The sequence below is a fragment of the Erinaceus europaeus genome, chromosome 16, assembly GCF_950295315.1.
Source record: "Erinaceus europaeus chromosome 16, mEriEur2.1, whole genome shotgun sequence".
Lineage (NCBI taxonomy): Eukaryota > Metazoa > Chordata > Mammalia > Eulipotyphla > Erinaceidae > Erinaceus > Erinaceus europaeus.
In genome coordinates this window covers 28,010,175-28,035,245 of record NC_080177.1, presented here as the reverse complement: position 1 = coordinate 28,035,245, position 25,071 = coordinate 28,010,175, and the positions used below count along the sequence as shown (strand labels likewise).

The 25,071-nt window shown below is 45.9% G+C and overlaps 3 protein-coding genes across 5 annotated transcripts in view; all 3 read right to left on the bottom strand.

Annotated features, from left to right (window-relative positions):
- Nucleotides 1–3,411: 3,411 nt before the first annotated feature.
- Nucleotides 3,412–8,891, bottom strand: GPX2 (glutathione peroxidase 2). The gene is made up of 2 exons (XM_007531725.3): nucleotides 8,547–8,891; nucleotides 3,412–4,091 (listed from the first exon to the last, which is right to left on the bottom strand). Exons 1-2 carry the CDS (start codon nucleotides 8,766–8,768, stop codon nucleotides 3,741–3,743), a joined length of 573 nt encoding a protein of 190 aa, XP_007531787.2. The 5' UTR covers nucleotides 8,769–8,891; the 3' UTR covers nucleotides 3,412–3,740.
- Nucleotides 8,892–12,677: 3,786 nt separating this feature from the next.
- RAB15 (RAB15, member RAS oncogene family) overlaps nucleotides 12,678–25,071 on the bottom strand; it is a 30,576-nt gene continuing 18,182 nt past the window's right edge. Inside the window, exons 2-8 of one of the 3 annotated variants that reach the window (XM_060174821.1) lie at nucleotides 20,663–20,791; nucleotides 20,284–20,344; nucleotides 19,257–19,317; nucleotides 18,735–18,812; nucleotides 17,970–18,059; nucleotides 15,441–15,506; nucleotides 12,678–15,254 (exon numbers count right to left, since the gene is read on the bottom strand). In XM_060174821.1, the coding sequence (XP_060030804.1) occupies nucleotides 15,096–15,254; nucleotides 15,441–15,506; nucleotides 17,970–18,059; nucleotides 18,735–18,812; nucleotides 19,257–19,317; nucleotides 20,284–20,330 (501 nt within the window). In that variant the 5' untranslated portion in view covers nucleotides 20,331–20,344; nucleotides 20,663–20,791 and the 3' untranslated portion in view covers nucleotides 12,678–15,095. The remainder of the gene's footprint in view (nucleotides 15,255–15,440; nucleotides 15,507–17,969; nucleotides 18,060–18,734; nucleotides 18,813–19,256; nucleotides 19,318–20,283; nucleotides 20,345–20,662; nucleotides 20,792–25,071) is intronic. The other 2 variants (XM_007531723.3, XM_060174820.1) reach the window with 2 other exon arrangements.
- On the bottom strand, nucleotides 15,513–17,870 carry LOC132533429 (small ribosomal subunit protein eS28-like). Its single transcript, XM_060174822.1, has one exon. It carries the CDS (start codon nucleotides 16,720–16,722, stop codon nucleotides 16,513–16,515), a length of 210 nt encoding a protein of 69 aa, XP_060030805.1. The 5' UTR covers nucleotides 16,723–17,870; the 3' UTR covers nucleotides 15,513–16,512.

Below are 25,071 nucleotides of genomic sequence, written 5' to 3'. Positions count from 1 at the left end.
TAGCATTATCTCAGCACTTCTGGGAAAGCTTGTTTATGAGGCTTCTCCTCACTTCCTGAGTGCCCTTAGGGAAATTTGATTAAAAAATTGTGTTGATCTAGGAAAGCGAGTGGTTATATTAAGCTCCGCCTTATCTATTTATGACCATAAGCTGATATGTCTGAGGAGGTAAGAGGGAACAAACAAGATGAGGAATAAAGGGACAGAACACTTTCTCATTTCTCTTAGTTTCCATTTACAACTAAAGAAAAATGCTTTTGTAAAACAAGTTTTTCCAGCTCTGCCTTCCTGATCTCCTCTGGAGCCAAATGGGACAGGTGATCTTCTGGCCAAATGAGGAGCCCTCTGTGTAGCAATGTCACCCTCTCAAATACTCTGAAGGAAAAAAAAAATCACTTACACTGTAATCACTTATACTTCTTTGAGAGTCTCGAAATACTTTTTCGACTTAAGCCTCAAGGAAAAGCCCTAGCAGTTTACTGGCCTATCAATCCTTAGAGTCTCTAAGTTGTCTATAAAATAATGCCAACATCCAGGATAGCTGATTCTGTTTTGGGGTATAAGAACAGGCTATTAGCAAAATTGAGATGATGAACAACTTAGGCTGGGTAGACAGCATAATGATTCTGCAAATGAGTTTCATAACTGAGGCTCTGAACTCCCAGGCTCAAATCCCAGCACCACTATAAATAAGCCAGAGCTCTTGTTGGTCTCTCTCTTTTAGATGTTAAAAAAGAAAAATGAGGGACCAGGTGGTGACACACCTGGTTGAGCACACACATTACAGTGTGCATGGACCCAGGTTCAAGTCCCTGGTCCCCACCTGCAGGGGGGAAACTTTACGAGCAGTGAAGCAGGTCTGCAGGTATCTTTCTGTCTCTCTCCCTCTCTATCTCCCCCTCTCCTTTCAATTTCTCTATGTTACTATCCAGTAAATAAATAAAAGGAAAAAAATTAAATGGTCCAGGAGGTGGCACAGTGGATAAAGCATTGGACTCTCAAGCATAAGTTCCTGAGTTCGATCCCTGGCAGTACATGTACCAGAGTAATGTCTGGTTCTTTCTCTCTCCCCTCCTAACCCTCTCATTAATAAGTAAAATGCTTTTTTAAAAAATGTGAACAACTCAAACAAAAAGTAATATTGTTTTATTTCCTCAAGGACGTAATTTATCTCTGCAGTTCTTGCTCTGAAATTTGGGAGTGATTGATCCTGCTTACCACCACCACCACCCCATCCCCATCCCCCCTAGTATTGACTTCAAGAGCAGGAATCTTGCAAGGCTTGAGTTTCCAAGGGTCAAGTTAGGAGCAGTCTTAATTTAGCAGAAAAGGATGCCAAGGGATTCCCACTGTAACACTCAGGTTACCTTCTATAATAAAGCACTGTAGATGGCATGGCTTTAGTTGAAGATCAGTGAGGATACTTACTTTCTGTTCCATATGTACTCCTCAAATATTCCACATGTACTCCTCCAAACAAGTGCTAAGAGATAATTACGGGAAGATTATAGGAAAAGCATTTTCCCTACAGCATTGGAGTCGCCAAGCAGTGGGTCCAGAGAACTAGCTCTGCAAAGCTACACTGAAGAGAAGTAAAATGTACCATCTAGTGGTCAAAAATGGAAAAATAAAATGAGAATGTTCCAGGAAATGGTTTATGGTGCAGCTGACAAGGTGTCTTTCCAGAACATGATAGGACTCAACCTTAGTGGTTGTGAGTGATTTTTTAGTATGTCCGTACTTGTGAGGAATCTAGGGCACTGTCTTTACAAAGCCACTTGGCAGAACTCAGCTTCCACAAACAGCTATCATGCTGACCAGTAAAAAACGATCTGTCTGGGGGCTGGGTAGTGGCGCACCGGGTTGAGCGCACAGGTTACAGTGTGCAAGGACCCAGGTTCAAGTCTCCAGTCCCCACCTGCAGGGGGAAAGCCTCACAAGTAGTGAAGCAGGGCTGCAGGTGTCTCTCTCCCTCTCTATCACCCCTTCCCTTTCAAGTTCTGTCTGTCTCTATCCAACAAATAAATAAATATAATTTAAAAAACATCTGTCTGAAGGGAGGTCTTCTCTTATCCCTACCCTGATGGAAGAGCAAATAATGAAACAGTCTTTTCACACCTCAACTTGCTTGTCTGGGGCTTTGGACTTTTGAATTTATGAATGCGTGCATTTGAGGGGATAGACTGGATAGAATTCGGAACTTTAAAAGAGGAGGGAGGGAGCCTGGCAAAATAAATTGCCTGAAGAGTGTACCCAGGTAAAAGGCTGGGCCCCACAGCCTTGGAGGAAGCTTCAGTTCTATGCTATTTTTCCCTTTTTCCTTGTCTCTGTCTCACTCTATCTGAAAAAGTCAGCCTGGAACAGTAGTCTGGCTGACAAAAAAAAGAAGAAGGAGAAGAAGGAGAAGGGGAAGGGGAAGGGGAAGAGGAAGAAGGAGAAAAGTAAAAGAAAGGGAGAAAGAAAGCGGGAGTAAATGGCATAATGGTTATGCAAAGACTCTCATACCTGAGGCTCCAAAGTCCCAGGTTCAGTCCCCTGCACCACCAGAAGCCAGAGCTGAGCAGTGCTCTGGTTAAAAAAAGAGAGAGAGAAGAAAGAGAAAGAAATAAAAGGAAAGTAAGGAAAATAGAAACAAAATAAGAAAGGAGAGTCAGTCAGTCTAGCAAAGAATCAAAAGCATATATTACTCCACAAGATGATCAGGAAAAGGATAAAGTACTCTTTGTGTTACCACTAACTGCATCCTCCACTCCCTTGCTATCAGTAAAAGTTGACCATATTTACATTCTAGGAATGTCTCAAGGTACAGGTAATATTTAATTAACCACAGTGATGGAGACATCTTCCTGACTGCAATTTTTTTTTTCCTCTAGTATTATCACTGGGGCTCGGTGCCTGCACTATGAATTCACTGCTCTGGGTTGCTTTTTTTTTTTTTTTCTTCTTCCATTGGATAGGACAGAGAGAAATTGAGAGAAGAGGGAAAGATAGAGAGGGGGAGAGAAGGCTAAACACCTGCAGACCTGCTTCACCACTTCCGAAGCGACCTCCTTACGTGGATTCTTGTGCTTTGTACTATGTGCACTTACCCCTGTGCACCACCACCCAGCTACCCCTGATTGGAACTCCTAAATTTATTTTCCAGTACTCTGAACCAAAGGGCCCACTAGCCCTCCTCTATTATCGCTTCCGTGTCCCATTTTAGAGAAGAATCTTAAAGTAATAATACAATTCACATTTCTTAAAATTCTACCTGCAACTGTAGACCTTGACCAGAGTCTGCTTTCCAGACCATAATTTTTTCCCCTTACACATAAGCCTCCCTTTCTTAAACCTTTGTGTGCTGCCAGATCCTCTGTCCTGTCCACATTTTGGTACCTCTGTCCATGAAGAAGACACAGAGACGCTGGCCATTCTTACATCAGCCCTTTATTGGACGCACCTAATAGGTTTACTTCAGGCCCTTCACATTTCTCAGACACCATCCCTATAGGTTTAGGAAGGTGCTATCATTCTGTGAAGGTCCAGAAACCACCCAGCTTTGGAGGCCCAAGTTTAATCTCCAGCCCAAAGGCTTAGTAGGGGAAGGAATGGAAAGGAAGACTGGAAAGGGAAGACTCTCCAGTAGAGGGGGCAGATGCTAAGGGAAAGCTTAGCAGTGTCTCCTGAAGGCACACTGAGTCCTGAGGAAAGGTACCAGGGGTTGGGAGGAGTAGATCTGTGTGCTGAGCTGCTCCTGTCTAAATGGCTACTTTGAGGAGGCGCTTGATGTCTGCCTCTATGTTGATGGTGGGGAAGGTACGGCTGTAACGTCGGAAGGGCTCCCCCTCCGGCCCAATGAGGAACTTCTCAAAGTTCCAGGCCACATCTGAGCGACGCACGGGGCTCCAAATGATGAACTTGGGATCGGTCAGGAGGGAAAATGGGTCATCGTAGGGGTAGGGGAGCTTGTCCTTCAGGTAGGCGAAGACAGGATGCTCATTCTGACCATTCACCTCACACTTCTGGGCAAGGGTGAAGGTGGGCTGGAATCCACCCCCAGGGCGGACATACTTGAGACTATTCAGGATCTCCTCATTCTGACAGTTCTCCTGGGGGAGGAAAAAGACAACATGGAAAAGAGAATAGGAAATGAAGGGGTTACAACATGCAAATGTTTCATTCTTCTGTATTCCCTTCCCAGGATCACTCTGTTTTTAAATATATGTATTTTTTAATTTGGTAGAGAAATTGAGAGGGGGTGAGGAGATAGGAAGAGAGAAACACTTGCAGCACTGCGTCACTGCTTCTGAAGCTTTCCTCCTGCAGGTGGGGGTCAGGTGGGCTGAACCCAGGTATGTGCTCACTGTAGCATATTCTCTATCAGGTGTGCAACCTCCTGGACCCTCCCAGGATCATTATTTTCTATGTATTTCTTTTTTTCAATTTTTTAAAAATTTATTTATTCCCATTTGTTGCCCTTGTTTTTTATTGTTGTAGTTATTATTGATGTCCTTGTTTTTTCTCAGCTCTGGCTTCTGGTGGTGCAGGGGATTGAACCTGGGACTTTTGAGCCTCAGACATGAGAGTCTCTTTGCATAACCATTACGCTATCTACCCTTCACCCCTATATATTTCTTTCTTTATTCCTTCTCATTCTTTATTTGCCTTGCCCTACCCTTAGAGGTTTCCCTCTCACAACTATTGCTTGGTGGTTTTCCAGGCCATATCTGAACATTCTTAGTCCATAGCTTGACTATTAGACTGAAACATTTAGATCTCTTCAGTTATTATTTCTTCAATATCTCCTAAACCTTTTTATTATTATTATTATTTTTTTTTTTTTTTTAACCAAAGCACTGCTCAGCTTTGGCTTTTGGTGGTGCAGGGGACTGAACCTAGGACTTTGGTGCCTCAGGCATGAGAATCTCTGCATAACCATTTTACTATCTACCCCCACCCAGCCTTTTATATATATGAATGATAGGACAGAGAAATTGAGAAAGATAAATATCTACAGGCCTGCTTCACTGCTTGCGAAACACCCCCCTTGCAGGTGGGGAGCCAGGGGTTCGAACAGGGATCCTTGCTCGGGTCCTTACGCTTCATGCTATGTACACTTAACCCGGTGCACCACTGCTCAGCCTCCAATCCGAAGTCTTTTTTTAGGGCATCTGTCTGAAGCTTCAAGGGAACCTCAAAGTACAAGGCATTAGAAAGTGAAAAGAAACTTGGAAGATACAGCCTAAAACACCTTTCCATTTACATCTACGCATATATATTTAACTTCACATCTACATATAGATATTTACACACACATCCTGCCATCATCTTCCCCACCCCCCATACTGATTTTGCCTCCATTACTTTAATTATATGTGAGTGCCCAGTATAGTCTTTGCTTTTGTCACACTCTACTCCTTAAACTATAGGTGAAATTGAGGACTAGACGGTTGGCATGTATATAACACACACACACACACACGTGAATGACAATTTCATGTTGTCTCATCTTAGAACTGAAGTTCAAGTGGAAAGAAGATCTGACAAAAAAAGATGCCGCCCTCCCTTCCTTTCCATTCCCCTTCCTTCCTACCTTCCTTCTTTCCTTCTTCTCAAAAAAAAAAATTAAAAAAGGAAAAAAAAAAAAAAAAGAAGATGCCCATCCGAGGAAGTAGAGATTTTATATGTCACAAAGGCAAAGTTATAGATAATAATAAATGGGGGCTGGGTGGTGGCACACCTACTTGAGTGCACATGTTACAATGCACAAAGACCTGGGCTCAAGCTCCCAGCCCCCACCTGCAGGGGGAAAGTTTTGTGAGTGCTGAAGCAGTGTTGTAGGTGTCTCTCTTTCTCTCCCTGTCACCCCCTTTCCTCTCAATTTCTGAATGCCTCTATCCAACAAGTAAGCAAACAAGCAAATAAAAGATAATAATGAATGCACTCTTGAGCTGATGAAACAGCTCACTTGGATAGTGTGTTGCTTTGGCTTGTGTGCATCCCAGTTTTGAGCCCAGTCCCCACTGCTTTGAAGGAAGCTTTGGTGCTGGGGTCTCTTTCACTACTCTCTCTCTCTCTCTCTCTCTCTCCCTCTGCCTCTCTGTCTCAAAAAGAATGCACTCTAAATAGAATTATTCAGAAATCAACAGGAATGAACTAAATAGAAGATTTACATCATTGTAGAATAGATCAAGGGAAGGGAAAGTTGAAGAAATAAATGCTTGAGGAATAAAGGTTGTGAATGTGTAATTACCATTCCTTTTACTTCTAGACTATGTACCAAGTCTCTTACACCTCATACTCAGGTCATACTTACACCTCATACTCATACTCAGCTGTGACTACCATTGTCCTGAACCTGCCACCTAGCTTTCCCTCCCACTGTCATTCTTGTCTTATACCCATTCAGAATCCCTTACCCCTTGACAGCCCATGGAAACCTTTATTTTCCACTGTTTCCTAGGCTGAGTGTCAGATATAATCTCCAGGGAGAGAAGTCCCTGCCTCTGCCTCCTAGAACCAATTAGTACAGTCAGTTCCAGGCCATCATGACATCTTGAGTCCTCTGTAGACCTCTATTAGATTTCTTAACTCTTAATGTAAATGGATGACTGACTACTGGTAGGTGGTGGAATCTCTCTAGCAACTAGCTAGTCTGAAGTGATGGTGTAAAGTTGGAAGCACCCAGATAATTGGGGAGACATCTCCAAAAAAGGGTTTGCCCTTTGGTCAAGCCAGTAAAAAGAACCGAGACAGTAAATGCGGTGACAGTTTGAACTCAGATTTATTACAAAGCACTTCCTGCTTTGCTCTCTGTGAATCTCTTCCTTGCCTTCAAGCCACTATGTATTGAACTAGAGGGATTATAATTAGAGAGTTCACTTGAGAACATTTTGCCTGCTTGTACTATTGAAATCCTAAAGGAAAACAGAAGAATTCCTAGACGGTAGCTTGAGGTGTACAGACTGAAGTCTTTTTTATATATATATATATATATATATATATATATATATATATATATATATATATATATATTTATATTTATTTTTCCTTTTGTTGTCCTTGTTATTTTTGTTTTTGCTGTTTTTATTGATGCCGTTGTTGTTGGATAGGACAGAAAGAAATGGAGAGAGGAGGGGAAGACAGAGAGGGAGAGAGAAAGATAAACACCTGCAGACCTGCTTCACCGCCTGTGAAGCGACTCCCCTGCAGGTGGGGAGCCAGGGGCTCGAACCGGGATCCTTATGCTGGTACTTGTGCTTTGCGCCACGTGTGCTTAACCTGCTGTGCTACCGCCCGACTCCCCAGACTGAAGTCTTGTAACAACTTGATCTATAAATCAGAGATGGAGAGGAGCATGTGATACCCAAAGGAGACATATACACATTGCAAAACCTCAGCCTTCCCTTACATTCTTTCTTTTTATTATTATTATTATCATTATTGGATAGAGACAGAGAGAAATTGAGAGGGGAGGGGGAAGATAAAGAAGGAGAGAGACAGAGAGAGACACCTGCAGCACTTGCTTCACCACTTGAGAAGCTTCCCTCTCCAAGTGGGGACCAGGGGCTTGAACCTGAGTCCTTGTGCACTCAACCAGGTGTACCACTGCCTGGCTCCCCTACATTTACTTTCCATGTAGCTGACCTTTCTTCTAAATCATAAAGTTGGGACTGGTGGTACTGCAACATGTGGAATAAAAATAAAGTTGCTTTATTATTTGCATAGGACTTTTTTATTTTTCAAGTTACTTTTGTATATCTTAGCCCCTGACCTTCACAGTAATCCTGAGATAAATAGTAGCATCTCCCCACTTACAGATGAGAAAACTGAAACAGAAAAATGAGTTACACTTCCTAGGGCACAGAGTCCTTAAATAGCAGAACCAAAAACTACCTAGAAGTAGGATTTGGTTAACAGCCATGTTGGTCTAGAAACATTAAACATAATTTTTTTCCATTTGTACAGGGGTAACACACTGTATTAAATATGTAAGGTCTTATCTACATGGATTTGATTACAGAAAACTAATAAAGTATTCTCTAAATAATGAAAAAAAAAAAGAAGTAGGATTTGGGTCCGCTCGATTCTAATTTGATGATTGATCTTCTATTTTCTCCATCCATCCATTCAGCAAATACTTAATGAATTCCTCAATACCCTGGGCACCGAGGATATAGTACAGGGAAAAGCAGACTTGGTACCAGCCTTCACAGAATATTTTAACAATAGAAAACAGTAAACAGAGGGCAGGGATAGATAGCATGATGGTTTTGCAAAGAGACTCTCATGCCTTAGGCTGCAATTCCCAGGTTCAATCCCCTGCACCACCAGAAGCAAGAGCTGATGAGTGCTCTGGAAAAGGGAGAGAGGAAGGAAGAAGACAATAAGCAGTAAAATCTACACTCTCAGTGTTGAAGCACAGAATCATATGCATACGTCCCCTTGTGTACCTACAAACTTAGATGACTCCGGATACTCCAGCACACAGCTGCATGCTCCCTCTCCCCTTTAGCCTAGTAGAGCTGCCTCAACCCAGCTCCTTGGATAGAGGATCCTCTCACCTGATGTCCAAATTGGTTGCAAGGGAAGCCAAGAACCACCAGGCGCCTGGGAAAGCGGCATTGCAGCTCGTTGAGTTGGGTGTAGTCCCGGGTGGTTGTGCCTCAGAGGGAAGCTACATTCTCAATCAGCACGGCCCTGCCTCGAAATGTATTGAAATCTATCTTCTCCCCATCCAGGCTGATAGCACTGAGGTCGTAGAAGGACTTGGCGATGTAAGCCATGGTGAAACTGCAGTGAGCCCAGCAGTGTGGTTATGAACCCACTTCAGGGTCTATTAAAGGGGTGGGGAGGAAGGAGGAGCCTAGCAGGGGGGACTGGGAGGCTCTCACAATAGGGCTTTGAGCATCCCCAGGATGACTTAGCAGAAAAGAAAAAAAAAAAAGCCACCCACCTGCGCAGTTTCAACAAGGCTGCACCTCTATTTACGTAAGACACCTGAACAAAGTGACCTCCCAGCCCCACCCTGCTGGCAACCTAGGAAGTACCAATTTGATAGCTATGAACAAACATGAATAATTCACTGCTAGCTGGAAACCAGAGCCTCAAAGGTCAAAGGGGGAAAGGAAAAAGGGGAGGGGGTAGCAGGATTGACTTCTACCTGCCCTAACAAGTTGCTTTCATTTGGCCTAGACTTTTATTGAGTGTCTGCTGAATACTAACCTCTGAATTGCACAATTGAGAGGTCGGAAGAGATCTAAGAAATGAGGAAGAGAATGGGGGATTGTTCCCTTGATCTACAACTGATCTGGAAAGAGTAAAATCAAAGGGACAGTGTGTACTTTTCTTTTTTCTCTTCTTTATTTATTTATTCCCTTTTGTTGTCCTTGTTTTATTGCTGTAGTTATTTTTGTTGTTGTTATTTCTCTCTGACCTATCCAACAACAATGACAGCAATAACCTTCATCCACTCAGCTAGGCCATCCAGGACATTTTTAACTCATCATGCAGTGCCCTGCAGGACCTCTAAAAACATGCTAAAGGCTTTCATGGGAGTCAAGGACACAATAAAGCAAAAATCACAACACTAGTGTATGAATCAGAACCACTTGGAAAACTAAATCATTTTACTACCAGAAACTGCTGTGTGTGAGTGGTGAGGGTGTGCTCTTCACTTTTGTACTGTGCACTGTCTACTTGGTCACTGTTTTAAAAAACACTACCCATAACCACCAGGTAATCAACTTCAAGGACTGAATGCCCCAATCCCACCACCAAATAAATGCAAAATTGTTTCATTTGTGAAGTCTTATGTCTGGCACAAGCTTTGTTTTACTCTCTCTCTCTCTCTCTCTCTTTAAACCAAAGCACTACTCAACTCTGACTTATGGTGGTACAAGGAATAGAACCTGGGACTTTGGAACCTCAGGCATAAAACTTTCTTTGCATAACCATTATTATGCTACCCCCCAAAACACCCCTCCTCCTTCTAGCTGACTGAGGTCTAGTAAGCAGGTTTTTCCTAGGTTTGGAATTTCAGAGTGAAATTTCAGTAGCAATGTAAGTATTTACTAGAGTGTTTTTATATGTACCTGTCCATTGGGAATTGTCTCCTAGAACAAAGAATAAGCAAGGTTGGGGAGCAGCTGGTCTTGAGAATCTGATTTGTTGAGAGGATAGAGGAACCACTGGCAAGAGAGTGCCAGCTTCTGTGTTTTGTAGCCTGTTCTATGGCTGTTTATAAATCACATGGGGACACATATGTCTCAACTGACTGCTCCCTAAAAACAAACCCCTATTATCTAAGCGGGACGGAATCTTTTGCCACAGGAAGAAGTGAGAAATGCAGAGTGAATGGTGTCTCCTGCTGAGGCTGGGAGAAGTTGCTGAAACAGCCAACAAAACACCCTTCACAATCACTAAGCAGGAAGACTGAGCCCTGGCCTGGACTAAACTTTAACAAGAACTGGCCAGATTTATCTGCATACCAACAACTTCCTTCTTCTAGACATCTTCCAGGAAGGCCATGGAAGTTCCTGAGCAGAGGACTGGGGATTTGGGGTGGGGGTGGGGGGGGTTTTCCCTTTCTCTGGGTACATGTCATACCTTTTCTCCCATGTGCAACCTATGACCCAGTGAGTCAGGCTCTCACCTTTCACAAGTGAATAAAATTGACAAGATTCTCCTAAACTATCCATCTCCAATTTTACCTTGAATTGACATGTTTTCCAGAAACTTGTAGCTTTGCTTATGCCCTAGAAAATAAGTGTGTGATTCTTACAGCTTTCCACAGAGACAGTTGTTTAGGAAACAGCATTAACTTAGAAGATAAAAAGCTTGGGTCCCAGTTCTCAACTCTGGCTTCAAGTGAGAGGAGTATTTAGAGATTTTTCTAAGTAGAGATGCCAAAATTGTCCACTCTAGAAATTTCAGCTCAGTTATTTCTAACCATGGCATTACCACTACTACTTGTTGAGCATATATTGTTAATTCTGAGTATGTATTTCCTTGTCTAGATAATCACTTTTCTTATCTCACACAGATAGGACCTTTAGGATGGAGGAAACAGTGTTATAAGTGTTCTATAAACTTAGAAAGTGCCAGTTAGGGAGTTGGGCAGTAGCACAGTGGGTTAAGTGCACATGGTGCAAGGTGCAAGGAACGGCATAAGGATCCCAGTTCAAGCCCCCGGCTCCCCACCTGCAGGGGAGTCGCTTCACAAGTGGTGAAGCAGATCTGCAAGTGTCTATCTTTCAATCCCCCTCTCTTTCTCCACCCTCTCTCCATTTCTCTTTGTCCTATTCAACAACAACAATATCAATAACAGCAACAATAACTACAACAATAAAACAAGGGCAACAAAAGGGAATAAATATTTTTTTAAAAAAGAATGCCAATTAGGATCTTAAGCTACCCTTGCCCTGCTATGCTTTATTCCTTCCTCCTCATTCTATTTGGATCCCCCTTTTTCTGTCCCTCCCACCAGTTGTGTTGAATACCCTCCAAAACCCTAAAACTCAAGCCTGTGCCCTTCAGGACAAAATGGATGGTGATTATGATAAACTAACTAAAGGAAGTGGAAAGAAAAAAAACTACCTGACAGTTTGACTCATATATGTGGAATATAATAACTAGAACAACTTGCAAAAAAAAATTAATACCCCAAATGACTCTAAAGCTGTGAAAACTATGACGGTTATTGGAGGGAGCAGAAAGGAGAGACAGAGGAATCTCTGGTGTGATGGCACAAGAGCTTTGGTGGTGGGTATGCTGAGCCTTATACACAGGTAAGCAGATGTGAAACTATACTCCTAAAATCTCATATTATAAATCAATTATTTATTTTTTTAAATAACTATTAATTATAGAGGAGAGAGAGAACCAGATCATCACTTTGGCAAATGCCTACAAATTGATTTAAATTTTTTTTTTCCTCCAGGGTTATTGCTGGGCTCGGTGCCTGCACCATGAATCCACCGCTCCTGGAGGCCATTTTCCCCCCTTTTTGTTGACCTAGTTGTTGCAGCCTCGTTGCGGTTATTATTGCCATTGTTGACATTGCTTTGTTGTTGGATAGGACAGAGAGAAATGGAGAGAGGAGGGGAAGACAGAGAGAGAGGGGAGAGAAAGATAGACACCTGCAGACCTGCTTCACCGCCCATGAAGCGACTCCCCTGCAGGTGGAGAGCCGGGGGCTCAAACCGGGATCCTTACGCCGGTCCCTGCACTTTGCGCCACGTGCGCTTAACTCACTGCGCCACCGCCCGACTCCCTAAAAAAATTTTTTAAAGAATCCATCCTACCTTGCTCCTCGGAGACAGTAAATCCTAGAAGATGAGGAGGAACTTTTGAGAGATTGTTTGACCTCTCCTCCTGCCTTCAGGAAGACTTGTTACTTCTCAGAGTTATGAGAAACTTCTTGGCTATAAAGAGCCCCACAGACCTATTCAGTGTCCTCCCACTGACTTTACTCAAATCTTATTTCTGCAGTTTAAGACCAGCGAGAGCATTACTTGGAGTTCCCTTGTAGATGGCATTATGAAAGGTACAAGTCATTTGCTGCTTCCACTGTCACCTTTGCTACTGTTGCTTTAGGGCTCTGGAGCCTCTTCCATCAGTACTCTCTCCCACTCTCCTGAACTCTGTGGTCCAGGTGAGACCTGTTCCCAGGGAGTCATACAGGCAGCCATACCTGTGGTTTGAAATATTCTTTATTTTGTAAACATCTGTTTAAAATAGATGAACCCTGCTCACAATTCATATATTGGACCCGAGACACAGTACACAGAGTTCACCCGTCACAGGGAGATGGTGGGGGCTCAGGAGCAGGTGAAAGGCCTGGGGCTGAGCTGAGTCTCAAGACAGCAGGTGCAGAAGTGGTGCAGAGTAAACAGGCAGGAGCGCCTGCTCAACAGTCTGGGCCTAAAGCCACATCCCAGGCTATCCTCTGGACCAAAGAAATTTCGCAGGGAGAGGGCAACTCACACCTGGTAAGCCTAGCTACGTCTCAAGACCCCAGCCCTCCTCCTGTTCACTCGCCCTTCCCTAGCCATGGCGCTTGTGGATGGAGCTAATCAGATCACAGAATCCCAACCCTGTATTTCCCATCAATAAGCACTAGGGTGCAGTATAAAAATATCATCCCTGACCTGAACGGGTAGGAGAGAAAGGCAAGGGGGCTCTGCCTGATCCTCAAGGAACGCAGCAACACAGGCAATGCCCATGACTTCCCTTCCTGAAGCTCCTGGTTGAGGGCAGACCAGAAGTTGGCCTTCCTGAACTCCCCACACCCTGGGTCACATGTCCCAAAACACGAGGAGTCAATCTTTGAGGAAATATCCCCAGCCATGGTCAGGACTTCACCTGAAAGTCAGCTAAGTGTCTCATTAGCGAGTGATCCAGTACTTTCACTCTCCTTTGTCCTTCCACTATGTCAGCCTGACCCCACCTGATCCCTAAATCCTGAGCTATCCTCTCCTGCTATTTCCTAGTATCTAAGAGTCAGGAGGAAAGGTTTTGTAATTCCAGCCCCTGCTCTTATTTGGAGCGGGGGCTCTTAAACCTTCACATGTGTGAACTTTGGTCCTTAAGATTGTGAATGCTCAATGCTTACGTCTTTGTTTTGGCTTCAGCCCCAGATGTGCAATGCAGCTAATGCACATTTTAAGAGTGATCTTTCTACCTAGGGTTCTCCCACCTTGGAGGGGTGGGGGAAACCCAACCAACACTAATAATGATCATATTCTTCCTTAAAGGGCCTCCTTCAATTTACTCTTGGGTTAAGGAACTTCTTCCGGGGGTGGGGGGAAAGGGAAGAGAGGTTTGCTACCCTGGGCCAGTAGCCACAGTGCAGTTGGCAAACCCTCAAGCCTCTTACTCAGGAGCTAGAGGGGCAAGGTGAGTGCTTTGTCTTGAACAGCACCAAGCATTCTCACCCAGGGCCTCTTTCCTTCATCCCCAAAACTCTTTGAGTTTCAGGAAACCCTGTGAGCTGAAGGGTGGGCTCAGTGAAAATTACTGCCAGGAAGTTGTGGGGAAATGCCTCTCTCACAAACAGAAGAAGGGGACTCAGGAAGCCTTGCTGCTGCCGCCATACTGACTTCTGGTTTGCAAGTGTCTGTCCCTGGCTTGCAGTCATGTAGGAAGCTAGTCCTTTCTAAAGACTCCCTTCCCTGAACCATGTGGTGGGCTTGTCACTACCACTGGTCCTGTGTCCCTCCTCATCCTTCAGCACCCTCAGGCGTTGGTCAACATCTTTAAATCCAGGAGCACAGCTGGGGAGGAACTGAGTTCATGCTGCATGGGAGGTAGAGAATGGAAGTGACTTTTCATCCCTGCCACCCCTCATCATTTCTTCTTCTCTGAAGCACCTGCCTCTGAGCCCAGCTCCCCCCCCCCCGCCCCCCGGGAAGCAGGTGGGCAGACAGCCAAACGAGACCAAAGCCAGGAGAGGTGGGGTGGTGAGGTGGGGCAGGGAGATGTACAACAGCCCCAGAGCAGATCATCAGTTTGGCTGCTTCCTTCCAACCTGGGTATTTCATGTTCCTAGACCACTGGTGAAGGTGGGGAGGACAGGCTAGGAAAAAGCAACCCCCACCCTCAATTTATCAGCCCACCCCTCCAACAAAGCAGTTTGCCCAGAGGTCGACATGGAACCTCCCCACCATAAGCCTGAATCTATTCTCCTGGGCAGGACTATGAAGGAAGGGAAAGAAGCAGCTGCACCAGCAGCCACATAGCAGGACACACAGGGAGAGGGGAGTGAGGGGTTGTGAGATAAAACACACTGGGGGGGGGGGGAGGGGCCAGAGAAAGAAAATGAGAAAGGAGAAGCCTCAAAGTGGTCTTGGCGCTAGACTCAGCCATTGTCTGGGGAACTCAGGTGGTAAGACGTTGGGGGAGGTCAGAGCAGGCCTGCAGCCAGGGAGACAGGCTAAAAGGCGCCCCCAAGAGGGCAGAGGCTGCTCTCAGAGCCAGGCAGGGGGAGTAGCAGCTACTGATATTCCACAGGGTCACCCAAATGAGGAGGAGCAGGGCAGAGCCCCAGCTCCTATCTGCCCACCAGCCTCCTGGCAGGGGTAGGGGTTGTGTGGGTGCTCCATGCAGGCCCATCAGCACCAGCAGGTTTTTGAAGTGTTTGCTGGGCCCTCTGGTTTGCGGTCATCCTCCTCCAGCTCTGCCAAGGCCACCTCATTGTTGGCACGCGTCCGGACACCATCCAGCTCCTTCCTATGGGCCTGCAGCACCAGCTCCGTCAACCGAGTAAAAGACTGGGGAACCAAGGGCCACAGGTCAGTCTGGAGCCTCTGCCTCTTCCCTTGGTGCCCCTGTTCCCACCCAAAGGGAGCAATCTCAGCTTGTCTTGGCTCCTATCTGCTGCTTTCTCTCACCTCTCACCTCTCCACTCTTCTGGACACAACCATCAGAAGAGGGCTAGTGGGTTTCCAAGCTCTCACCTCTTTAATGTTGAGGTTGGTGCAGGCACTTGTTTCATAGAAGTCCATGCCATACTCCTTAGCCAGCTGCAAGAGAAGAGCACTTTGAAAGGGGGGGTCACTGAGCAAAGGAAGTGCCCATAGCATCTGGCACAGACTTCTGCCAATGCACTCACAGCCATGCTCTCATGCCTATGTTTGAGAGAGGGTAGCCTTTCCAATGAGACAGAGGGATTGTTCAAAGACAGGCTCACACATCATATATAAAAACACAAAGCTACCAGGGGTCAGGCGGTAGGTAGCGCAGCGGGTTAAGTGCACATGGCGCAAAGCGCAGGGACCAGCAGAAGGATCCCGGTTCAAGCCCCTGGCTCCCCACCTGCAGGGGAGTCACTTCACGGGCAGTGAAGCAGGTCTACAGGTGTCTGTCTTTCTCTCCCCCTCTGTCTTCCCCTCCTCTTTCCATTTCTCTCTGTCCTATCCAACAACGAATGACATCAACAATAACAATAATAACCACAACAAGGCTATAATAAGGGAAACAAAAGGGGGGAAAATGGCCTCTAGGAGCAGTGAAGGAGGCAAAAAAAAAGACAAAGCTACCAAAATGATGCAGAGGAACAGCAGCATGACCTTGGACAAGTCATTTATTTTCCCTGAGCCTCATCTTCATCTTCTGTTCAAAGTGGATGGGGCCAGGGAGATAGCATAGTGGTTATGTAAAGGATTTTCAAGCATGAAGTGCTGAGGTTCCAGGTTCGATCCCTACCATCACCATCACTATAAGCCAGAGCTGAGCAGCAGTGCTCTGATTCTTCTCCCATGAAAATAAATATTGGGGGGGGGGAGAAGCGGCAGATGACAGTGTCACCCAAGGTTGTGGGATGCTAAAGTGGGTTTATGCATCTGAACGCACTTGCTCACTCATGTAGTACTTAACGAAGACTAGTATTCCAGCAGGGTTTGCCTCTCCTTTCAGGTTTTATTATTATTATTATTTTTTAATACAAATGGTTTATTGACAGGTTTAGTGGCAGGTCATCCTGGTGAGGGCAAGTGGTAGAGCAGACATCTGGGACCTGGAAGCGAGGGGCTAGCGCAGCCTGTGGGCCTCTAGCTCCAATTCCAGGAGCGTGAGCACGTCGCCCTCACGCATGGTACCCTTGATGTTGTGGATGATGGAGCGGCTGGCGTTGTCCATGAACTCCACGTGCACCTGCGTGCACTGTCCCTGCGAGCCGGTCCGGCCCAGCACTTTGGTGACCCTGGCCAGTTTGATGGGCTGCACGTGGCTGTTGTCCATGATGGCAGTGCGGTGGCGGCGGTGGGACTGGAGAGCTCAGGTTTTTTTTTTTTTTTTTTTAACTCACTCTATACTTTTATTTATCTGTTTAATTATAGGAACATCCGTAGTAGCGTCACTGTGGCTTATATGATTCCAAAGATTGAACTGGGGATTGCATGTAAGCAAGTCCTATGCTCTACCACTGAGCCAGCTCCTTGCCTGTTTTAAGTATGTGCATATTTAATTACAAAGAAAGAGCGAGGAGAGCACCACTCTGGCCTCTGCAGTGCTGGAATGGATGTTTCATGGGCGCAGCTGCACTCTGCTGCAGAGCCACCTCCCCATCCGCACCATGAGTTATTCTTCATACAGAAAAATGGATTTTAAGCACTTCTGGAATATGTTAACTGAAGAGGGAGAAAAAACACAGGCTCCTGAGGCTCTTGGAATGGGTGGGGGTGGGGGTGTTCCTGTTACATTATAATTATTATTGTTATCTTAATTCTTTATTTTATTTTGATAGGACAGAGAAACATTGAGAGGGAAGGGGGAGATAGAGAGGGAGAGAGACAGAGAGACACCCGCAGACCTGCTTCACTGCTTGTGAAGCTTCTCCCTCCCTGCAGGTGGGGACCGGGGGAACCAGGATCCTCATGCCCTATAATGGGTGCATTCTACCAGGTGTGCTACCACCTGGCCCCATAATATTATTAGCATTATCATCATTATTATTATTCCTCTTCTTTTTTTTTTTTCCTGTTCCCTCAAAGGATGATCTCCCTTTAAGTTTGGGCATTTCCTCTGTGCCATCCTCAGGATTCTCCAACTGGGTGGCCCTTCATGCCCTCATTCCTCACTTCCCGGCCCCCAGCCATTTACCAGTTTAGGGCAGACAGGGGTGGGATGGCTACGAACTGGCTGCCATGACAAGAGACTATTAGCAAAGTCCATCCTCATCATTCACACCAGATGTGCTCAGCAGCAGAGGGGCATCCTGCTTCAGGGGGTTTAGACCACGGACAGCTTTGTTTCAGAACCCCAAACCTCTATCCAGAAGAACAGAAAGCAAATATTCAAGGATGACCCCTTGCCCGGTGCTTTAGGATCCTGTGTGGGAGGTATGAGTGCCTGGTGATGAGGCTAAAACCTTGAGCCCAGCTCTCAGGACTGGCCCTGGAAGGCAGAGAGAGATGAAGTGGTGGATTCAAATACTCCCCTTCCCCCAACACACACACACACACACACACACACACACACACACTTACCTGTTGTCCTTGCTCTCTTCCCACTTGCCGCTTCTGCTCTTCATCAGCCTTATTCCCTATAAGGATCTTCTGGACGCCTTCTGGTGCATACTAGGAACAGAGGACAGGCAAAACTGCCAGTCGATGCTGCTGCCTTTTCCCCTTTCCCTCACACAGTCTACACTGGCCACACCAGCACAAGCTTTACAACCTTAGGGACAGAGTGGGCTGACAGGGTAGAAGTGCAAGGCTTCTCAGAGGGTTAGGGTTTGGGTTAGGGAAAGATTAGGGAAGAAGACACTCTGGCAACTGACTACCCATGATTCCTTGGGTTGGACCATTAGTACTAGAGTTGGAAAGGACACTGGACTTAAGTCCAATCTCTCATTCTATAGATGAGGAACTGAGGGATCAAGAGAGTTGAAATAGTTGGCCCAAGACTCCCAAGACTCCACAGCTATTGTGGCAGAGCTAGGGCTAGAACCTCAGTCTCACAATTCCACTTGGTCGTGAAATCTCAGGGAAGAAACTGTTCACAGCATGCATAGCCTTTGATTTAATTCACTTCCAGGAGAAAGACAACTCTGAAGGCCTAGCATGTATAGAGCCTGGAGGGCAGAGCAGCTCTAGCTTCTGCCCCATGTCTATCTTACTCAGGCATCTTCACCCGGGGCTATGGAAGGCAAGCGATCCTGAGAGCTGGGGCCCTTCCCACCTGGCCCTCACTTTGCTGTCCCCTCTGAGGTACCCTTTTCCCACCCCCAAAAGAGAGGCAGCATCTCTTACCTCATCCACATCACTGACCCACTTCATGATGTGCTGGTACGATCGCTCGCTGCTAATGTCATATACTAAAAATATTCCCTGAGAGAAAGAAAGGAGAGAGATGGGGGAAGTGGATACATAAAAGTCGGTGTATAGTCACGGGCCAGAAGCGGGTATGACACCTTAAATGCTGGGTCCCATTCTTTCTTCTTCCTGTTTAGCTCTCAACACACATCTTTCCTCTCCAACCCCCAAATTGCAGCTGCTTCCAAGTTGAGGCCAGAAGACACCAAATGCCTTGATTTGGGGTTTTCAAGCCAGGTAGAAGGTGGAAAAGGTGGGTGACAGTGCAGGACCTGTCTGTGGTGAACACTCAGAGAGTATCTATCTGGTGAATGAGTGCTCAGTGAACAATGGAAAGGCTGCCCTGGGGCTCCCCACCCTGCAGGCAACCAGTTTGGGGGGGATCTGTGAATAGATGTGCACTCATTGTGTGTATAAGTAATAGCATCCCACCTCTAGACCCCGGAAGTGGTGACTCACCTGGGCCCGGCGATAGTACTGCTTTGTGATGGTCTGGTACCTCTCCTGCCCTGCTGTGTCCCTGCAGTAGAAAGCCAGGCCCTCAGAGCAGGGGCCAGAGAGCAGCTAGGGAGGGGGAGAAGTAGGGACTGGGAGAGCCTGTGCCCTGGTAGGACAAATAGGGGTGAATGTCTAATGGAATTTCAAGTCTGCCAGGGGATGGGAACACACCTGATTCTGTAGGAGGGAGGGCTGCTTACCTGTAGCAGACAGGGTTTGTAGGGCCTTGTCAACTCTACCTGCCCCCCAAAACCATAACCATAACTTTACCTGCCCCCCAAAACCTTAACTAATGGTCTTCCACAGCTCTTTCTGGAATTCGACCACTGTGGCCAGACTGGCTGGACCACTCTGTTTCTAGCCCCTATGGAGTCTGAGTGTACACACCACTCTGAAGTTGGAAGGCAGCTCCAGTTGATAGAGCTTCTAGAAACTGTGGGTCAGAGAGCAGAGCAGCCCCATGAGGCTACTTATGGGAACTGCACTGTGCCGGACAGACTCTCAGCAGGGTGACAGAGCCTATCCTCCCTTCCAAAACTTTCCAACCCTACTGCAGTACAGCACTAAAGCCTTTTAAAAGACACACCTTAAGCTCTGCCTCACTGCTCATGAAGCTTCCCCACTGGAGGTGAGCACTAGGGCCTTAGGACTGAGTGGGCTTGAATCCATGTCTTGTGCCTGGTAAAGTGTGCACTCGACTGGTTGCACAACTGCCTAGCCTCTAAAGCCTTATTCTGAGACAAACCGAGAGGGAACAAACAATTGACCAATTCCTTCTAAATCCTGCCTTTGTTGACTTGTGGTCAGTCCCATAAAATTTTCTTAATAAAGGGAGATTAAGGGCCCTTGATGCAGGAAATAGACATTGAGATGTCTGATTATCTCCATGAAAGAGGTGGCCAGTCATCACACAAGAATCTTGGGATTTTACACATGACTAGTGGCAGTGAGGGAGCAGCCCCAGGCCCGCTTCTCCAACCCAACTTACCAAATCTGTATCCGCACTTTGATGCCATCTACCTCTATTGTCTTCATCTTAAAGTCAACACCTGGAATAAGGAAGAAAGTAAGTCAGGAAGGGTGCCTGATAAGAAGTGAGTAAGGAAGACTCAAGGCATTCACATAGGAAGGGAATTTCCTTTGGTTTGATTGGGCAGAAAGATGGCATGAGGTAAGGGTCTTCTTGAACCAAAAACTGACTCCAAAAAGTGTTTAGAGCTTTGAATGGGGCTTCCTTTCCTCCTCGAGCTGCCAGCTGCCAGCAGTAAAAAGCTTGGGACACAGGAGGTGGAATGATAATGAGATAATCCATTCTACTCATGTCTTGTTTAGTTCCCAAATGTTTTATCTGCATGAATTTAACTTACTTATTTATTTATTTCCACCATGGTTACTGCTGGGACTCTGTGACTGCACAGCTCCACTATTGCCAATAGTCTTTTTTCTTTCTCCACTACGAATCCACTGCTCCTGGCAGCTTTTTCCATTTTGTGTTGCTATTATTGGGTAGGACAGAGAGAAATTGAGAGAGGAGGGCAAGAGGGAGAGGGAGTCGGGCGGTAGCACCGCAGGTTAAGCTCATGTGGTGCCAAGTGCAAGGGCTGGTGTAAGGATCCTGGTTCAAGCCCCCAGCTCCCCACCTGCAGGGGAGTCCCTTCACAAGCGGTGAAGCAGATCTGCAGGTGTCTGTCTTTTTCTCCCCCTCTCTGTCTTCCCCTCCTTTCTCCATTACTCTCTGTCCTATCCAACAACGATGACATCAATAACAACAACAATAATAACTATGACAACAATAAAGGGCAACAAAAGGGAAAATAAATAAATAAATTTTTAAAAAAGAAAGAAAGAGAGGCAGAAAGACAGAGAGACACCTGCTTCACAGCTTGTGAAATGACCCCCCGCCCCCGCAGGTGGGGAGCTGCATCTCAAACCAGGATCCTTGCATGGGTCCTTACAATTTACACTATGTGTGCTTAAACTGGAGTGACACATCCCAGCCTCTGTCTATTTATTTATTTATTTTTTTGTTTATTTATTTATTAATGGAAAGTGCGAAGCGAACGAGAGACACCTGCAGCACTGTCTGTGAAACCTCCCCCATCACATGTGTCATGGGAAAAGGAGAGGAAGCTAGACTTGGTCATATCTGGCCAAGGGTTTGAGAAGCTAAGCTGTCACAAGACACAGGAAACAAAGGATGTGGCAAACCAGCCCAGGCAGGAGCACTTTTGGAGAAATATGCAGCGAGAGAAACCAGCATGTGAGCTGAAGCCTGAGTGGTGACAGAGGAAAAGGGAGCTGCCCTTCTGCCTGCCTCCCCCATGCCCCATGAGCCCTGACTGCTCAGGCACTGTGCCCAGTCATTCAAAAACTTTGTTTAGTGGGTTAGTGAAGCTTAAAATCTCTGTGTAGTCTGGGGAGACAAATCAGAAAGGGCACTCCTTAGGCAGTTTTCAGGTGAAAAACATGGGAGAGGAAGCATTCTGGGCCACATTCACTAGGCTTCTGGCCCCAAAAGGCTAGAAACCCCAAGGCCACATTCTGGCTGGGCATGAGTTCTTAGGCATATAGGATTCTACCCCCCCAGTCCTGCCTGTTTCCATCTTCCTACAAATACAAGCAGTTTTAATCCAGCCTCTTCCCTCTCACCGTTGAGAAGCAACCGCCATCTAATTAGAAGGGGAAAACAGATTCAGAAAAGACAATCTGAACTAAATCAAGCTGGTTACACATGAATCATTTTTTGCTACCCAAGTTGATTCATATCTATTGAGCTGTACTTTTCCAAATGGGCAATGTCGGGCAACCATTCTTCCCAGTGTGCTGGAAAAGTGAAGAGAAGAAGGTGGCAAGCGGTTTGGAGTAGGCACCTGGTCTTGGTGGGTAGTATATATCCACTTCCTTTCCAGACAACGCTGTCAATAAGCCCAATACCTGGCATGGGGGAGAATCACAACACTCTCACCCTTTTGTGGTACTGTGTACTCTCTTCCCAGGAGAAGCAGTAGTTTTGTTCATTTTATGCTAAATATAGCTAGCTAGGATGAGAGAATAATTGCTATGCAAAAGACTTTCATGCCTGAGGCTTGGAGGTCCCAGGTTCAATTCCTAGCACCACCATAAGCCAGAGCTGAGCAGTGTTCTGGTAATAAATAAATAAATAGCCTAGTCCGTCCTCATTCTAGCCTGACAAGCCTAGGCAAAGACAGTGCCAGGTGTAAAATGGTCACACGCGTGGTGGGGGCTAGAAGGTAATACTTCCTTATTCTACAAACTTCCAATGGGAAGTTCTTCTGTGTCCTGCCCAAGGCTAGGTGCAGCTAGAGTGACAAGAAAAAAACTAAAGCAGATGGTCTCTGCCCTTATAGAGTTTAGCTGGGGAAAACAAAGGCTCAGCAAGGTAAGGTATCTAACCCAAGGTCAGCACAGCAAATAGTGGCTCCTGATACCAGAGCCATGTTAACTCTCTGCAGTGCTTTTGGGGAGAATGACAGGACAAATGTTCTGAGGGCATAGAACCCTCAAAGCTATAGAACTGTCTCCCTGTAGTTCTCTGAGAAGGGTTCCCCTGTAATACATGGGAACTCTGTCCCCAAGAATGAAAGCAGGCTGTCAGACGAGGAAGGACTGGCAAAAAGACACACTAAAAGCAAGCATTAAGTCTCAGTCCCTTCTTCCTCTTCCATCACTTCTCAACTTCTCAGCTGTTTGGCAAGAACCAAGGCTGGGAAACTTGGGGGGCTCACAGTTTCCCCTAGAACCCACCATCTTGCAACTTAAACCTGAACACCTGGTAGCACTTGTCTTAACATCGCTGAGAAATGAAATACTTCAGTTCTGACTATTCATGTGCACTCATATACAATGGAAGAAACAGAGTAGGTCTATGTCTTGGGGGGGTATACAAACAGCATAATAGTTCTGCTAAAGACTCATGCCTGAGGCTCCAAAGTCCCAGGTTCAATCCTCAGCACCACCTTAAGCCAGAGCTGAGCAGTGCTCTCATTACAAAAAAGTTAATGTACAGCTTCTGCAGCCTTTTTGCTCTCCTAACCACTCTCTTCTCCCCCCTCCCCAACCCACTTAATTTAAGACTAATAGCCCAAGGATCCTCTAATCTAATTGATTCCTTCCACTCTGCTCTCACACACCCTGGAGTATCCACTCTACCAATCCTTCTCTGGCCTATGGTGACCTGTGCCTACTCATGCTCCCCCTCCATCTCACTGCCAAGTACCGTAGGGCAAAATCAAAACCCTCCAGGTAAGGCAGATGCTACTGATCAATGCACAGGAGTGACATCGCTTTTCAGTGTGGTCCTCATATCTGCAGCAGTAGTAGCAATAGCAATGGGCCTTATTATAAATGCAAATTCTTGCCACCCCCACCCCATTCTGAATTAGAAACTATTGAGGGTGGGGCCCTGACGACAGCTCCAACAAGCTCTGTAGGTGATTGTCCCAGTGTACTTTGTAGATGTTCAGCTTTAGAATCACCTGTTGTGATAGCTTAAAAGGCTACTATTTTGACCTACACAGAGCAAGACCCAGAAACCTGCATTTTACCAGGAGTGTGGCGATTTTAGAATAAAGTCTGAGAACTGTAACACAGTGGAAGAGATGCCCACTGGCAGAAAATCAGAAAGACCTGGCTCTACATCTTGATTCTGGCACTTGCTATATGACTTTGGGGCAAATCTCAATTTCTCTGAACCTCAGTTTTCTGATTTGGAGAATAGCCTTCTAGATGCTTTCTGAGGAGTAGCCAAGAAAAGAAGTCCAGTGCACCCCTGACGTGGGCGGAGTTATAAAATCCAGTTCCTTGCTACTCCAACACCCTTGCTAAGCCAGGGACCAGCAGCATCAATATCATCTGGGAGTTTGTTGGAAGGCAGATTCTCTGGGCTCATCAGACCTGTTAACTCGTAGACATTCTAATGGTTGAGAACCCCAGTCTTGACCATCCCAGGACAGAAGCAGACCCAAGTCTCAGGATAATATGTATAATTATAACACAGTCCTCAGCTAGAGAATCCAGAGCCCTCTATTCTTGTGCCAACCCAGGAGGGTGGCTGGGATTATTGGGTGAACAGAGAGTAACCTTACCTAGGTCCCCACAACCTACGGCTGAGCCAGATCCAAAAACTCTAGGGCAGGCAAAATAGCTTGCTTAGATAATTTGCTGCTTTGCTATGTATACAACTCAGGTTCAAGCCATCCCAGTGTATTCAAGGAAGCTTCAGTGCTATGGTCTCTTTCACTCTCTCTGCCTCTGTGCTTTCTGTCTTTAAAAAGACAAAAACACAACAACGAGTTACCACATCACTCCTGTGAGAATGTCATACATCAGAAAAGGTAACAGCAGCAAATGCTAGAGAGGGTGTGGGGTCAAAGGAACCCTCCTGCACTGCTGGTGGGAATGTCAATTGGTCAAACCTCTGTGGAGAACACTCTGGAGAACGCTCAGAAGGCTAGAAATGGACCTACTCTATGATCCTGCAATTCCTCTCCTGGAGATATATCCTAAGGAACCCAACACATCCATCCCAAAAGATCTGTGTACACATATGTTCTTGGCAGCACAATTTGTAATAGCCAAAACCTGGAGGCAACCCAAGTGTCCAACAACAGATGAGTGGCTGAGCAAGTTGTGGTATATATACACAGTGGAATACTACTCAGCTGTTAAAAATGGCGACTTCACCATTTTCAGCCGATCTTGGATGGACCTTGAAAAAATCATGTTGAGTGAAATAAGTCAGAAACAGGATAAATAT